This window comes from Echiichthys vipera (genome assembly GCF_963691815.1).
Source record: "Echiichthys vipera genome assembly, chromosome: 14".
In the NCBI taxonomy this organism is placed as follows: Eukaryota; Metazoa; Chordata; class Actinopteri; order Perciformes; family Trachinidae; genus Echiichthys; species Echiichthys vipera.
The window spans coordinates 16,584,155-16,599,574 of record NC_139839.1 but is presented as its reverse complement, the minus strand read 5'-3'; the positions used below and the strand labels follow the sequence as shown (position 1 = coordinate 16,599,574).

Sequence of the window (15,420 nt, the reverse complement as noted above, 5' to 3'; positions counted from 1 at the left end):
CCAGAGTTCCAGAGAGCCGGGGATAAGAGCAGGGGAACACCGACACATTGCCCACAGTGTGATAATAACATCCAAAACATACATTTCACTCTGGTTTATGTAACTACATACACACATACCAAATACTTTCAACTTTTATTACATAACGATCACCTGATCAGACTCAAAAGGAAATTGTGTTAATGTTTATGCTTTCGTATTTACACTGTGACTTTTGATTGATTGACCTGGTGGCAGATTCTTTTAGGAATTAGGAGCAAGGCTGTGATGAGGGTGTGTGACCAGATTACTTTCATGCATTAAAAGGTCATACAAGTAGCAGCTAACTTGATTTGTTTGTTTGTTTAAACTGTTGTTCAACCAAATGACTGATCGATTGATACTTGTAGATACAAAGTGATCTGGAAAGTGTAAATCAGGTTTCAGGAGGTTTATGGCACAAACACAAGCAGACAAACGAAGGTGTATGTATTAGAAACAAACTGTCGACAAAAGCAGAATGATAATCATCAAACACATTCTCTCTTGTGAGCATTTTTAGGTTACTTTATAGTTTTATGAGTCTGTGAAGAAGTCAGCCAATGCCCACTGACTGCCTGGAATAAAACAACCGTTACCTTGACTGATCGTTGCCCAGAACTTTGGAAAATGTACGACCTCTTGCACAATATGCACAATAGCACACGTACATGAAAACACTGCACTTATGCAACCGTAGATGCCTGAATTACTTATCATTATCGCTTCAAAATGACTGAGTAACTATTCTGGTCAGGCAAAATAAATTAATGCCAGCACTCACTGGCCAAAGAACAAACATCATTATGTTACTGAGGCCTTCATTGCTTTGCACTCGAGCCTAGATAGAGCAGTAAAAAATCTGGAGAGATTTATCACAATTTTGACAAAATTCAACCCCATGCTCACGACATTTTAGCAGCTGTGGTGTCCGATACTGTGAGATATCTTTACAACGCAGACAAGCTCTGCTGAGTGGAGCTGAGCTCCAGTGGACTGGAAAATAGTGTTTCTGCAGCATGTCACATCTTTTGCCATTTGGCACAGTGTCCTCATCACCATCAAATACACCGCTCAAGATGAAAAAGATACCAGCCAGACCCGCAGACTGAAGGCCAGGTGTTTGCCTGACAGAATTGATCAGGAAACACATTTTTTACAATTTACAATGTTAAATGAAACCAAACTGTTATATTCTAACAACACATTGTTAACACCTCACATATTGAATACACGCCCACGGCCTACCATGTGTAAGGTCATTTTAGGGCTCTTCATATCCCCTTTTCAAATTTCTAGCTTAGGGCTTTTTCATATGAATTTCCTATAAACATAGATCCATATTATAAATGAAGGCTTTGCAAATGAATGTAAAAGTTAGAAATGGAATGGAATAAAATGAAAATAAAAAGAAGAATGACAACCCACTTCACTGTAACTATAGAGTCGCTAATAATCTCTGGAAAGTCCTTTTGTCTCATGTTGAATACACAGTCTATTCATCCTTCAGTACATACAGAGACAGGGAGATATCCACACATGGGTGTAAGAATGTAGAAACCCGTGAAATATCTTCAGAGTACCTTTTGATTTATTCCACCTGGGCTCGACCTTCATTCCACATCTGCAATGCTCTGCAGAAGAATTGAAGTCATATGAAGTGAAGACTGTGAATTCAAAAGGCCATGAACACCCAAAACCGAACATGACTAGAAATGAAAAAGCATTCATTTTAGGTTTGAAGAAAATATCTAATAGGACAAATCAACCTATGGTATGATTATATTCATGTTTGTCCCCATTTCTATCTTTATACAGAGTCAAGATATGTACTGTATGTGGCAGGATGAATAAAACAAGTGATAATAACTAACAAGTTGCAGTGTAATTTAACCTACTATTGATTTCCACTTGCTTGACAAAACACTACTGTTTCAGTTTTCACAGGACTCATTGTGGATTTTACTGTTGTTTTTTTTAAATCAAGCTACACAATGCTGTCGTCTTTCATGATCAGAAGATGAAAAGTAAGCAGCATTGCTGTATAGCTTCAGGACACTTCAGCACCACGGAGGTTTATACGGCACAAGATGTGCACTGGAATCCACCTCGCCCTCACTAATTATCACAGCATGTTGTCTAATATCGGAGTCAAACATATTATTACTAACTACAGCCTGGGGTGTTCTACGACATACTTCTGGGAAAAAGGTTGGGCCAGAGGAAAAACTGAAATGTACACATTACACGCATTTGCTTTTCCCAAAGAAGACCCAGTTAATAATAGCAATAATAGCAGCAGTGGTGGCGCAGCTGCTTAAAACCATCCCTCTATCCATGTCACAGTATTAAACAGACAGACCCAAAGGAACAGACAGAAACATAGTATTTCAGTGGACGCCACCCACTCACAACTATAGACAGTCCCAACAGCATCACAATAGTACGCAGTAGGTGCTGGAGCTTTCATGTGCTTCTGCATAATGATCTACTGCCTACATTTAGTATTGCTTCTTAAGATTATTTTTGGGGCCGTTTTTCAAGCCTTTATTATATATGACAGACAGGAAATGGGGTGAGAGGGGGGCGCTGCATCGAGGACCATACATGGGGCCACTGCTCTCAGCCACCGGCCGCCCCAGTACTGACCTTTTTAATGGCATTCCATTGCTAGGCAACGGCCTTGGTCCTTGTTAACTTCCTGTCAGCTAATGTCATTCACATTCACTGCAACAGGAATCAAACTTGGACACATTTAGAATGTTTATGTTCACAACCTTGAAAAGGTCTATAGTTTCCTTGTTGTAAAACTTCTAAATGAAGTTTAGTTTCACAAGCAGTTTCCTGTTAGCTCTGAGGAATCAATCTAAAGACGATTCACGACACGCAATCCCTTTTATTTTTGACACATGGTTGGTTTTCACACCATACACTCACACCAACATCAACAGGGTATTATTCAAGGCGGGAAGAAAATCAGTTTAGCTGAGTGCTTGAATATGAATTAAGGTGGAGGTTCAGCTCTGTTTTGGTTGGTGTTTCTCTCAAACGCAAAGCCGGCTGCTGCCTGTTCCATTGTTTTCTTATGGACCATCTTGTGCTTTGCCTTCATGTCCCTCAGCAGAGACAGAGCTTCCTTATGCTCTTGCTCGTTAACACCTGTGCCCCGAATGGCACTGCCTGCACAGAAAACAGATTGTTATATAAAGAAAGGTAAAGTTAACATTCATTGGATCAGAAAGGCTCATACTTAAGGGAACTTCTCTGATCGATGAACTCTCTCTGATTTCCTTAATCATCTCATTAACCCTTTCAGTCGGCTGCTTTAATGGCTTCGGAGGTGGAAGTTCTTTAATCTGTGTACAGAAACGTTATTCTTTTAAAGTCATGACATGGAAGGGATAACATACTCCTTGTTTTTAACAGTCCTGGCTGGATTTATTATAATTTGGCAGTAATATTGAGTGTTAATGCAAAAATATTAAACCCTTTTCTCTCTTTCTCTGTATGGCGCCTGGATGCTATCGAGTTTTGGTTTGGAGTCTCTGTAAACATTGAGATTCTTCAGTGTGTGTTCCAGCATCCGAACAGCTGTTTGAATTCCTGTTGAAAGAAAAAACACAAACAGGAATATTCCCCTTCACTATGGGCTAATTGTATAGGCAAACGTTTTAAGGCAAATGTCCAAAAAATCAACAGCTACAGATACAGCCCTCACCGAGGGGCTCCATCACATCAGAATTTGGTTTCGCATCCATCGACATGTTGGAGCACGTGAATCTTTCAGGAACGGTATCATCCTCGTTCTCTGCAGTTTCCTTTTCCTCTGCTTGGAGATCAAACTCATATTCAGGAACATCTGCTGCCTGAAAACAAGGAACAACATTCAACAAAAAGAATACATAATTTGAAATGTTGAGATCACAAAAATGGTGTACATACCTGAGTAACAAAGAAGTGCTCTGTGTTTTCTTGGCTAGTGTCAACTCCGATACTCTCGCCCACAGATTCTCCTGTTCTCTCGACAGTCGTCTCACTTTTTTCAACCTGACTTTGAGCTGGACGGGGTGCGTCCATCAACAGTGGCTTCTTTGACACTTTTGGGATTCTTTCTTCCACCTGCGACACACAAATGTCCAAAAAATAATAATGAATTGTAACTGTTTAACTTTCATAAAGCAAAATCTGGTTGGTCATAATCCGACATCAATGCAGAACACATCCAACCTTCCATTTTTCAGTGGACACCTTCAGTGGGAGCTTCGCCACCTCTTGTGTCTTCTTACGCTTTATCGTAATCCCCAGTCTCTCGTGGAGGTAACAGGTCAGTAAGGGAGGGTCTCCTGTGCTCAAGAACATGAAGGGCAATTTAAGCATTAAAAATTCCAAACCAATCTTTAAAAATGGCTTAATACTGGAGAAGAGAAAAACCTTACCACTCCTCTTTGTGGTCAAAGGGTTGGAGTGAATGTCAATTTCTTGAAGCATCGGGAAAAGAGCAGCGGCCATCAGTGCTTCCTCCTCTGCAATCTGATGACGAAACACTGATGAGACATGTTAGCTCATTTTTCAAAAGGAGTCACGGTGGATTTATCTGTACAAATGAATGATCCAACACACCTGGTTGTCGGCTAAACTGAGGAACCGAAGTTCTGGTAGCGGCGAACTGGAGCTTTCGAAGTGCTCCTCACAGTTTTCCTTGTGAGAGATAAAGGGTGACCCATGCAGAGATTTAAAATATGGGAAATATGGTGATGAAACATCTCAAACAGCAACTGCAGAATGAATTACCTGTGAAATTATCTTGCAATCTTCAGCAGTTTTAGGACTTGGCTCCGTGTGGGCTGGATTGAGGAGATAAAGAATGCTAAATATTTGATCATTTTCTGGGGATGGTGAGAAAGCTCTGACAGGTCTATTGTTAAGTAATTTACAAATAATATCAAACACATGTTGAGCATTTACCAAGTCCGTCTTCTTCAGCTTGCTCTTCAACAGAAGTCTGCAAAGGTATGGAACCGGAGCCCGCGAGTTGCAAATATGGTATTTCAGAAACGCAGTTCCCCTGCAGGTTTAAATACTTTAGCCTGTAATTGACAACTCTAAATTATTAAAGAGAAATGTTGCTGAATTAAATCCAGCTCTGCATCACGGCAGTTGTGTAAATAAACGGTGTTTGGCTCGGAACATCGAAGGTTGCTAAGCGCATCATGCGGTGGATTTGCGCGGAGCTTCGCTGCAACGCTCTGTGGGGATTTACACTATAGAGGGAAGCCAAACACCGTTAATCTGCACACACTGCCCACATTGCAATGACACAGAGCTGGTTTAAAACTGGGAAAGCATCCCCTTGTTGAATGTTTCCACATTCCAACTTCAAAACACATCATGACCTTTTAAGGTTTGCAAGACTGCTGAAGACTCCAGAGGATAGTTTGTTATTGTCAAGCATCAGGACTTCAAGAGCTCTAAACTGTGTGTCTTCTTCTTCTTTAGCCGGCCTGTAAAAAAGGAAAAGAAAAACAATAACCAACTTCATGAAATCCAGAAAGTTAAGTTACAGTAACATACTATACACATTATGTGTGCACACCACTTTAAGTAACAGTAACAGTAGTATACACTTCCTGCCTTATGTACCTGGCTGTAGAGCAGGTGTATCAAATGTCATTATATTTGCTTCAGCAGAATCAGGAGTGTGAATTTGGAACATTTGGGCACCCCCTCTTGGTCAATTTGAAAACTAAATGCATCTCAAGTTTGTGGCTTTTCTCTGTAATTGTCTGTCATACCAATGTACTGATTATTATTGGCATCATCGTTGGATAAAGAACTCTGAATCCATTATTAGATATTTTCTGCAGAAATAATTGTAAAAGGCAGACTGGAGGCAGCATCTGACTGCAGTTCACAAATTAATCTGCACGTTGTTGAAAACATTTTATGAAACAATCAGTTGTCTTTACCAGCTTCTCCATGACTCACATCTACATGTTTTGTAATGGCTTTTATATGGAAAGGCTTTTTGCCCCTGTCTCTCTGGCAAACCAGCCATTACAAAGAAGCTAATCCGCTGACCTGTGTGTGATAGAAGCTGAGAGGCTGATAGAAACAACACAGTTTAATCTATTATCTTCTTGTGGTTTGTTTTTTATTTTTCCCAGAACAAATGAGAAATAACTTTTAACAGAGAAGTGGATTTATTTGTATTTATTTATTTGTTTAATTTAAATCAAACTAGACAGGCTAGGGGCAAAGAAAAGCAAATCTATCACAGCGAGTTGTCTGATCAGTAGCACAGTATTTTTAAATAAGCAGGCCTGGTAATGCTCTCTTGTGACACACTCTCTACCTCGTCCCTATATTGCTGCTTCCTGGAAAATAAAGTACAGACTAACAGTTGTATGGGATCATGGTTAGATGAACCCAGATTAGGAGGGAGGTGATGAAGCTGGTTTCCAGTCAGATGAAGGACTCGTAGACGTGGAATCTGACCGACGGAAACGATATCATCAGCTGACACACTGTTGAAGGACAAATCCAAAACCTGTGAGGGTTTAAAGAAATGATTTCAATAAACATAAGACAAAATGGAAAAGACAAAATGACTCATTTATTGCCACAAGCTCTCATTAGCAGAGGCCTGAGCTATACTGCGATTTAAGATATTATCAATGTTACACACAAATTTAATTAGCTGCTGCTCTGCCCTGCACTAGCATGAATTATTTATGATTTTTACCCTTCCTCTCTCCCTCATTATCAACTTTGTTCAAACATCAAACAGGTACCAATATTGAAATTCTATTTTTAGCATACACAGAAAAAGGCATCAGTAGAAATTCACAACTTACATTGGCAACACGTGATTGCCACTATATCAAAGCTCTTATTTTGACAGAATTGCAGATGTGAACGAAGCTGATAAATGAATATTTTGGATGGAAATAAAAGGCTTTCAGGTTGTTAGGACTAAAATGATGTGTCAAGTTTCATATTGCCCCTGTGGCATGTTTATAATCCGAATGTGCAATATTAAAAATAGTATCAGTGTATGTCAGTTAGTCATCTTACCTCGAGATGAGGTAAGTCAGCAGCATGAAACGTCATGTGGCGAAGCCCGTTTAATGACAGATTGAGTTCTCTTAAAGACACAAAACTGCTAAAAGAGCCTTAAGAAAAAAACATTTTTGTGAAAGTCACCACGTTTTTCAAGAGGTACAAGATTGTCTTGAAGGAAAATCTGCACAATACATAAGAATAATCACCTAAAGAGAGGGAGTTAATGGATGCATCGATGTAAGCTACGTTGTCAAACGCCTTGAGGTCTTCTGGCTTGACCTGTGCGCAGCAAGGAAACAAATTCAATTGTGTTTTCTTTTTAAACCAAAAACTACCAAATAATTTAAATAGCAATATGAAAAGTGATTCTTACAGAAGTCAGTCTCTGCTCACTGATGTAAAGAGAGCAGAGTTCAGACGGCTTGTCAACACAATGTAAATGGAGCTACGAAAGAAAGTTTTAATACATTGAGGGCCACAAACAGACAACTGCTCTTTCTATCTTTAATCAAATCAACACTTCTACATGGATAGCAGTGCCTTACCAGGAAAGGGCCATCTAATGTGTTACTATGAGGAGAATCACATTCTTCATAAGTCTTTATTCTTCTCCGCACATTCCTGCATTTCTGCTCCTCTGCCTTTCTGTAGGCCACAAGCCAATGACCAGCACCTACGAGGGAAGTGCAACTCAAGGGTAAAGAAGTACTCACATCTTTCACTTCAGTAAACGTAGCAATACCAATGTGTAGTAATACTCTCTAACAGAGTCAAATTAATTTAAATTCAATTCAATTCAATGTTATTGATAGTGCCAAATCATAACAAAAGTTAATTCAGGACACTTTACAGACTAGGTAAAGACCACACTCTATGACTTATTTATGATAAACATAGACCCAACAATTCCCCCGTAGAGTACGGTGGCAACGAAAACCTTCCCTATAACAGACAGGAACGTCAGACAGACCCAGCTCTGTGGAGGACGGCCATCTGTCTGCACCGGTTGGGGAGGAAGAAAAGGAGAGAGAAAGAGAGAAAAGACGGGAAGATGGACAGAGAGAGACAAAGACAGACACAAAGACAGAGACAAAGACAGAGACAGACACACTTCCAGTAACTATAATAATATCTATAGTAATGTGAATATGACTTATATCTTAATTTTAAAGTACTGTATATTATCAAATTGTTTTGATGCAATAATGTGTTCATCACTTTAATGTTACAGCTGGTAAAGGGGGAGATAAAGGGCGACTACTTACTGCCAGCCAGGTAGTTTAATCTATAATCAAACATCATAGTTTATTAATTGATTTACATCTTGTATTAATAATCTCAACATTGAAAAGTTGTCAAAAGCAGCTAGTAACTAATGTTTGCAAAAAAATGTAGTGGACTAAAAAAAGGCTACAATTTACCTCTGAGGTGTGGTGGAGCAGAAGTATAAAGTAGAAATAAAGGTTACATGGGCCTCAAAATTGCACACAGTGAGTAAATAAATGTAAATAATGTATACAATACAATTTTAATTATATAAAAATAATTAAATAAATGTAGAGCCAACCTAGTTACTTTCCACCACTGACAGAAGTATCAGCAGATATTGTCTGCAGATTTACAAATGTAGGTTCATTTCATTTTTTATTTCGAAAAACCTACAAAGAATAAAACAAAAAACTTAAACTACAAGGAGGTCAATATAAAAAAAGAAAAGGCAAAATAAATATTCTTTAAAAAACAACAACAATGAGTGCCTTTACATGCGAGTTAACGTCAAATGCAGTTTAAAACGGTTTTATCAGACTAATTTAACTTAACCCACCTTCTGTCCTACGGCGGAGTAATGTCCGGGGTGGGAAGCGTTTAGTAGGATTGCTCTGTACGTTTTCAAATGTATAGGGTGCTGCAGCCATCTTGTTTGCTTAGGTGAGATCCATACAAACAACCTTTAATGTGTTTAATTGTTAAATTAATTACGCTTTACACAACGTGAACTTGTTACCGACTGCATCAGAACTTGAGCTAACGTTAAACTGTAGCCCTCTGTATCCTAGCAACAGCATGTAAGACGAGAGCTGCTCCTCCCGTCCAGCGGGGGCGGTACGAAGTAAACATGGCGGGTCTTCTTTACAGACAAAGCGGAAGAAACCCGTGAGCCTAGCCAGTCAAAGATTAAATTCAGTGATAAGATAATAGTCCACTTAAGCCATTAGACATCTACTGTCACGAAAATGCAGCAGTTTTCCATGTACAACACACGGAATTCAATTACTCACCGAGAGAAATAGTACATGTTAACAGTGCGCATGCGTGATACTGGCCCACTTGTTTCTGATAACTCCTCCCCTCTACAGTTAGTAACTTCGTTGTATGTCATTTATATGTGGTGTTAGCAGGATACAGCGAGTAAAGCTTGGCCGAATTGAATACTTAAAGCGGTAGCAGACGTAGGTAGTTAAAACCGACGTCTGGTTTAGTCAGGGTGCGTCTTAAGCGAACACGGAAGTGAGTGCGACTGTGCCTCTCGACTCAGCGCTGTCCTCTTTTCCGATGAACCCATAGCATCAGTGTCGTGAACATCAGAGGTCCCTTTTGTGGCGTGATATTAGACGCTATAATGCCGTTCACGCAAAGATCAAGGGTGGCAAATGTGAAGAGTGACAAGTGAAGGTAAGGGTTTTTGTAATACATGCACAATAACACGCTGGATGCTATTTGTAACAATGCAATCATATGTGTCTATGAGGAGCTGTTGGAGTGTGAACTCTTGCTGTGCAAAGCTTGTTATAACTAGAAAAACAACAAAAACAAGCCAAGACTTGGTAATGCATTTGGAACATTTTCAATTCGCAGGAACCGATCCACCATGGGAAACACAGCATCAAAGAGTGGCAGCGGAGAGGAACCGGTCAAAACAACTTTGTTTGAAAAGGAGCCAAGTGGGATAACATACAGAATTCCTGCTCTCGTTTATCTGAGGCACAGTCACAGCTTTCTTGCCTTTGCAGAGAAAAGATCCTCGCCCCTTGACCGTGATGCCAAAATCCTTGTTATGAGAAGAGGAACACTGAAAGATGATGGATCTGTACAGGTTATTATTCACGCAGATTAGCCTTTACTTTAGTTCTGATAACTGTCAGCATTATCTGTGCCAATTTTTTAACTGTTGTCTTTTGTCATGTCGTTCCAGTGGTCGTCCAGTCAGGAGCTGTTAACAGCATGTCTACCGAACCACCGCACTATGAACCCTTGCCCTGTGTATGAAAAAAACAGCAAAACCCTGTTTTTATTTTTCATCTGCATTTGGGGAAACACCACAGAGTTCAGGCAGATCATCACAGGTAAGAACAAGGCTCGTCTTTGCTGTGTTAGCAGCAGTGATGACGGGCAAACCTGGAGTCAAGCCAGAGACTTAACAGAAAGTGTGATCGGTGAAACCATCCATAAGTGGGCCACATTCGCTGTGGGTCCAGGCCACGGTGTTCAGCTGGAGAATGGCAGATTGATCATCCCGGCTTATGCCTATTATGTTCCTTACAGATGCTGTTCATTCCCCATTCCTTTTACAGTCTACCCACGAGCACTGTCGGTATATAGCGAGGACTTTGGCCAGACGTGGCATATAGGTAAGATGCTTCGGAAAAAATCGTGTGAATGTGAGATGGCAGAGATCATAGACCACGAGGGCAGGAGTCATCTTTACTGCAATGCCCGTAATTCTGGAGGCCACAGGTGTGAGGCCCTGAGTGAAAACAGCGGTGTGTATTTTGACAAACCCCACATTGCTCCAGAGCTCGTCGAACCCCCTTCGGGCTGTCAAGGAAGCGTCATCGGCTTTCCCGCTCCTGAGTTTGTCCCTAACGATGACGCTGAAAGCAAAGCTTGTGGCACATCGCTCTTGTCTCCAGATACGCAAACCTGGCTCCTCTTCATCCACCCGACTAACAAGTCTAGTAGAAGGGACATGGGTGTGTATTTGAACCGGTCCCCCCTGCACTCATCAGGGTGGGACAGACCCAGGATCATCCACAGCGGGCCCAGCGGCTACTCAGACCTGGCTTACAACGGAGACAAGGATCAGTTTTCTTGCCTGATGGAGTGCGGGAAAGAAAGTGAACTTGAGCAGATTGCGTTCATGTCGTTTACCCTTAATGATGTCATGCAGACGGGCAGTAAGAAAGACAAGAAGATGCGTTGAATTGCAGTCGCTTTATTTCTGTATTAACGAAGCTCTTTAACATTCTCCTGCAACCTAAAAATCCAAGCGAAAAGCCAGTAAATATGCTGTGCAGTAACATCTGTCTGTGTTGTTCTACAGTCTGGAGATGATAATGCATGCACGAGTCGTATGTTTTGTTGTCTCCTCGTTTACATGAAAAAGTAATTGAAGTCTTAATTGTATTAATATGCAAGCAGCTGTGTAAGAAAGGAAACTATTTTTAATAGGTCGCGTGGCTGATTTGGAGCATGCTGTCGTCTTTAAAACAGGCTTTGTGTGTAGCATGTTTGACAAGTACTTCATGCCCATTTCTGCATTTTATTAAACCGTCAGTATATTCTGAGCAGTGGAGAGAATTTGCCTACCTCTTTTTATTTTCCTATGAAGATCATAGCAGGCCTTGTAAACTAGAGCGTAGAGTCCCCCCTAACCCCCCATGCTCAGTTGCTCCTTTACATTTAGTATCCTCTGATTCACATATGCCTTCTCCTCCACTTTTTAAACGTAAACTGTGCTTCAGCCTGTCAGCGCACAACCCTTTCTGTAGGTCACAGTGTGTCGCCAGAAAACTGGACAGAAAAGATAAAGATTTAACTTTTTACTTGCCACATCCAGCTCATCAACGAAGAGACCAACCAAACTGTATCACATCTATGAGTTAGAGTTGATGGATCAGAGCATTTTGGCTACTTTGTACTGTGCACACAGGTAATTATTCAGCTCATTTTCAAAAGCAATAGTTCACTTGATTACATAATTTTTCTTGTTTATTTTCTGTTTCCCAGCACATTTAGCATGACCATGTATCATTAATTTAGTGCAGTATCATGATTAGGTATGATTGGCTGGCTGTTGGTCATCAAGTGGAAGCATGGAAGAAGACTCACTATTTATAAAGCAAGTAGGAATTTGCACACACACACACACACACACAACCTTGTACTGAGCGACTTTACACCCATATCGTCCCCCAGGTGGATCAACACTAGTTTCATTGTGTTTTTGTTGACTGTTGTGGCAAGTGACAAAACCTGCATGAAACGTGTATTTTAGTAGAAAATAAAAGTAACCTGTGATCATGCGACTCCTCTTTTGTTCACTTTTGTACAACTTGTTTCTGATTATAATGTAATAACACTAATTATCGCTTTAAACCACTGACTGTTAAACAAATAGTGTCAAATAGGGAGAGGGGATAAAATATTACATAGGGCATGGGTGTGGTTTTAAAAGCAGCTATTACAAACACTTTAGCAGCTGTAAGGAGTATATGATTCCCTCAGCAGCTAAAGGAGGCCCGTGGGGAGTTGACTGGGATTCAGCAGATGTGCAGACAGCCGGGATGAATTTAGGACAGGAAGAGTGTTTTAGCTGAGGATGGAATGTGGATTTCAAGTTTTCCCTAATAATATGATATCTCCCGTTAAGTGTCTGGTAGTTTTTGATAAACTGCAATTATCAAATGAGAAATAGCTGTGTCGTCACATCGTTTACATGCTCTGGGTATCTGGACAAATTCAAAATATAACAAATAATTCACTGATACAACTCAAAGGCTGTTGCATCCTCAGCACAAAAGCCAAATCTAATAATAATAAAATGTTTCCTCTAGTCAAATTCTATGAAAAGACAAATAAATATGTTAGTATGTCCCCCTCCTTCTGACTTCCATCTTCTACTGTAAAAAAAACATTAAAACCTGTGTTCTAATTCCCATGCTACCATACCATTTAGTATGACAGAAAAAAGGTTTAGTATGTTGTCATACACAGTATGTCAAATACAGTATGCCAAGAAATACCACAGTTAATGCATAATGTTATGAAGTAGCAGTATGTCCGAATGGTATGCACACTTTGTAAGGGCAGCTGCAGTACATACTTAAAGAGAATAAAAAAGATCCAAATTTGGCCCTCCTTTTCATTTTAAATAAAAAAGCTGGACACTATTTTTTAATCAAACAAGGGTAAATAGTGCATTTGCTGGGGTTCTGTTTTCATATTTTCAGCATTCATTATTAGCAATAGCATGATGGTCACCCGGTGCAATGGAGAGGCTCACTGATGTGTGTTTAATACTTTTTGGACAACAATGGAGGCCGACAGCACAGAGTAATAAGATATATCTGGATCTGGCAACCCTCTTAAGTCCACTTAAAACTGACTGTATTTAAATGCCACAATACACAAATGTAGTAAATGGTGCAAGCACTCAACTCATTCTGACATAGATTGCCTTGTTCCATTAACTTATTATATTTCTAAGGGGATTTCAGTAGACATCCGTGCCCTTTAGTTCACAGCAGCAGGCTACTCGGTACTTCAGTTCTGTGCCTAATCATTTATATCATCACTGAACTGGTACAAAGGCAACAACTAGGCAAGGTATGAAGTGCATTTTATTAGATGTGGGGTGCTTTTAAATCTCAAATGTGCTCATCTATTGACCAGCTACTTCTCTGCTTTCTATTTTTCATTACCTTGTCCAACCAGCTTCTACACATCAAGGATGAATCACACAGTGAAACCTGTTTTTCTCAGAGTGTTAGCATTGGCACATCCAACATTTTTCCGCACATATGATCATCTATTTCAGAGGGTGGCTTTCTGTAATTCACACATATGTTTCGTTTATCACTCATATTTGGGAGTCCAGTAACAGAGAGGCGAGCGCGTCGTCACAGATGTCTTCTGTCTGTGGTAAGCGATGTGTGGTGTCCCAGCAGGCCCCTGCTCTTTGAGCAGCACAGATCAGTGCTGGACACACGGCGTTCACATTGTTCCTGCACCATCCAAATGTCAGGGGAAGCTGCCAGACTTTTGGGAGGATGACAGGAGTCCATTTAGTGTGTGGTGAAAATATTGCACAGCTCAGTAGCTCTTATGCCTTTAAAGAGTTATTTGCATGTTAAAGTTGTGTTTCATCCACCCCAATTGTCATGGACTCCTTGTAAAGCAGCCATTTGTTTGTAAGTACATGTGTAAATTCAAATTATGCACCTTGATTTCCTAATACCAGCACAGATACAGTATCTAATGTGTCTGGGCCTTTTGTTACACATACAGTATAATGAGTGGGCCTGCAAAGCAAAGCTGTTTGTCACAAATGAATATACAAGGAAGCTAAAAGTTTGCTCACGTCAATTAATAAAATGCATTTGCCAGAATGAGAAACACTCAGGAATATACTACTATGTCCATGCTCAGTACTCGGTGCTGTTATTGTCTATACTTAAAACAAAAAAAACAACGCCCTTTTGAGTTACACGCCAGGAAGAAAACACTAAGAGGCATTATAGCCTCACTGGGTGCAGGCATGGAGCAACCCAACCTGTTAAAGGTTCAAGGTAGACTCAGTGTGTGGTATGCATTACGTTGTGGGCGTTACTCACTGGTGTCAATGTTTGCTGGCTGATGGTACATGCACAGACTAGTTTTACTTTCTGTCTGCATCATGTTGAATCGGAGGGATTTCAGTTTTGTTATCTAACCGTTGTCATCCATAGTATGTTGTTCAGTGAAGCGAACACAAGGAAGTTGAAAACCATCAAAGGAGCATGGTGTTTTAGAATAGAGTGCTGCAGGAATGAGTCCTAAAACTCCAGAAATGAATTAGCATTTTTTTGTACTTCAGTTTGCCTTTTGTTAGAGTCATAGAATAGAGAATATTCTGCTGTTATGGGTAATAGCCCATATATGCTATTTAGGTTTTTCTTTTTATGGAATAGGTCTATACACAGCTCATAAATTAATATCCCTGTACGTATACACAAATAAACCGTTTATTTGAAATGTTAACATGGAAGGTTAGCTGGCTTTAACATAAGAGCTACGATCAGCCTGGACCTATAGGTTCAGGGTATCAATAATACAAAAAATGATCTGACTTTCTATAAACATTTTTGACTCAGTGCAGTGTGTGTGCATGAAGCTCCTGTATGGACAACCTTTTCTTTTATCCGAACCCCAATGTGAATGTTTGCACGACATCTCTGCAGGTTTCTATTTAACAGGTTCAAACACAAAAAGGAAACCACCTTTAAAACACGTTTTGTGCTTCGTCCCTTTAGGTTAGATAAGAGACATGACAGACATGATACATTCAGCACAAGTTGTCTC

The 15,420-nt window shown here is 40.1% G+C and overlaps 2 protein-coding genes across 2 annotated transcripts; one reads left to right on the top strand and one right to left on the bottom strand.

Annotated features, from left to right (window-relative positions):
* Positions 1-3,022: 3,022 nt before the first annotated feature.
* Positions 3,023-8,996, bottom strand: xrra1 (X-ray radiation resistance associated 1; the record flags this gene model as incomplete). The annotated part of the gene is made up of 17 exons (XM_083927293.1): positions 3,023-3,198; positions 3,269-3,374; positions 3,506-3,621; positions 3,737-3,884; positions 3,961-4,137; positions 4,246-4,361; positions 4,455-4,548; positions 4,639-4,716; positions 4,810-4,862; positions 4,984-5,105; positions 5,412-5,519; positions 6,417-6,565; positions 7,093-7,190; positions 7,287-7,359; positions 7,454-7,525; positions 7,626-7,753; positions 8,906-8,996. The coding sequence occupies 17 exons, from the start codon at positions 8,994-8,996 to the stop codon at positions 3,023-3,025; spliced, it is 1,905 nt and encodes a 634-aa protein (XP_083783419.1).
* Positions 8,997-9,461: 465 nt separating this feature from the next.
* Positions 9,462-12,370, top strand: LOC310956211 (sialidase-3-like). Its single transcript, XM_083926375.1, has 3 exons — positions 9,462-9,753; positions 9,937-10,174; positions 10,274-12,370. Exons 2-3 carry the CDS (start codon positions 9,950-9,952, stop codon positions 11,279-11,281), a joined length of 1,233 nt encoding a protein of 410 aa, XP_083782501.1. The 5' UTR covers positions 9,462-9,753; positions 9,937-9,949; the 3' UTR covers positions 11,282-12,370.
* The last annotated feature ends 3,050 nt before the right edge of the window (positions 12,371-15,420 follow it).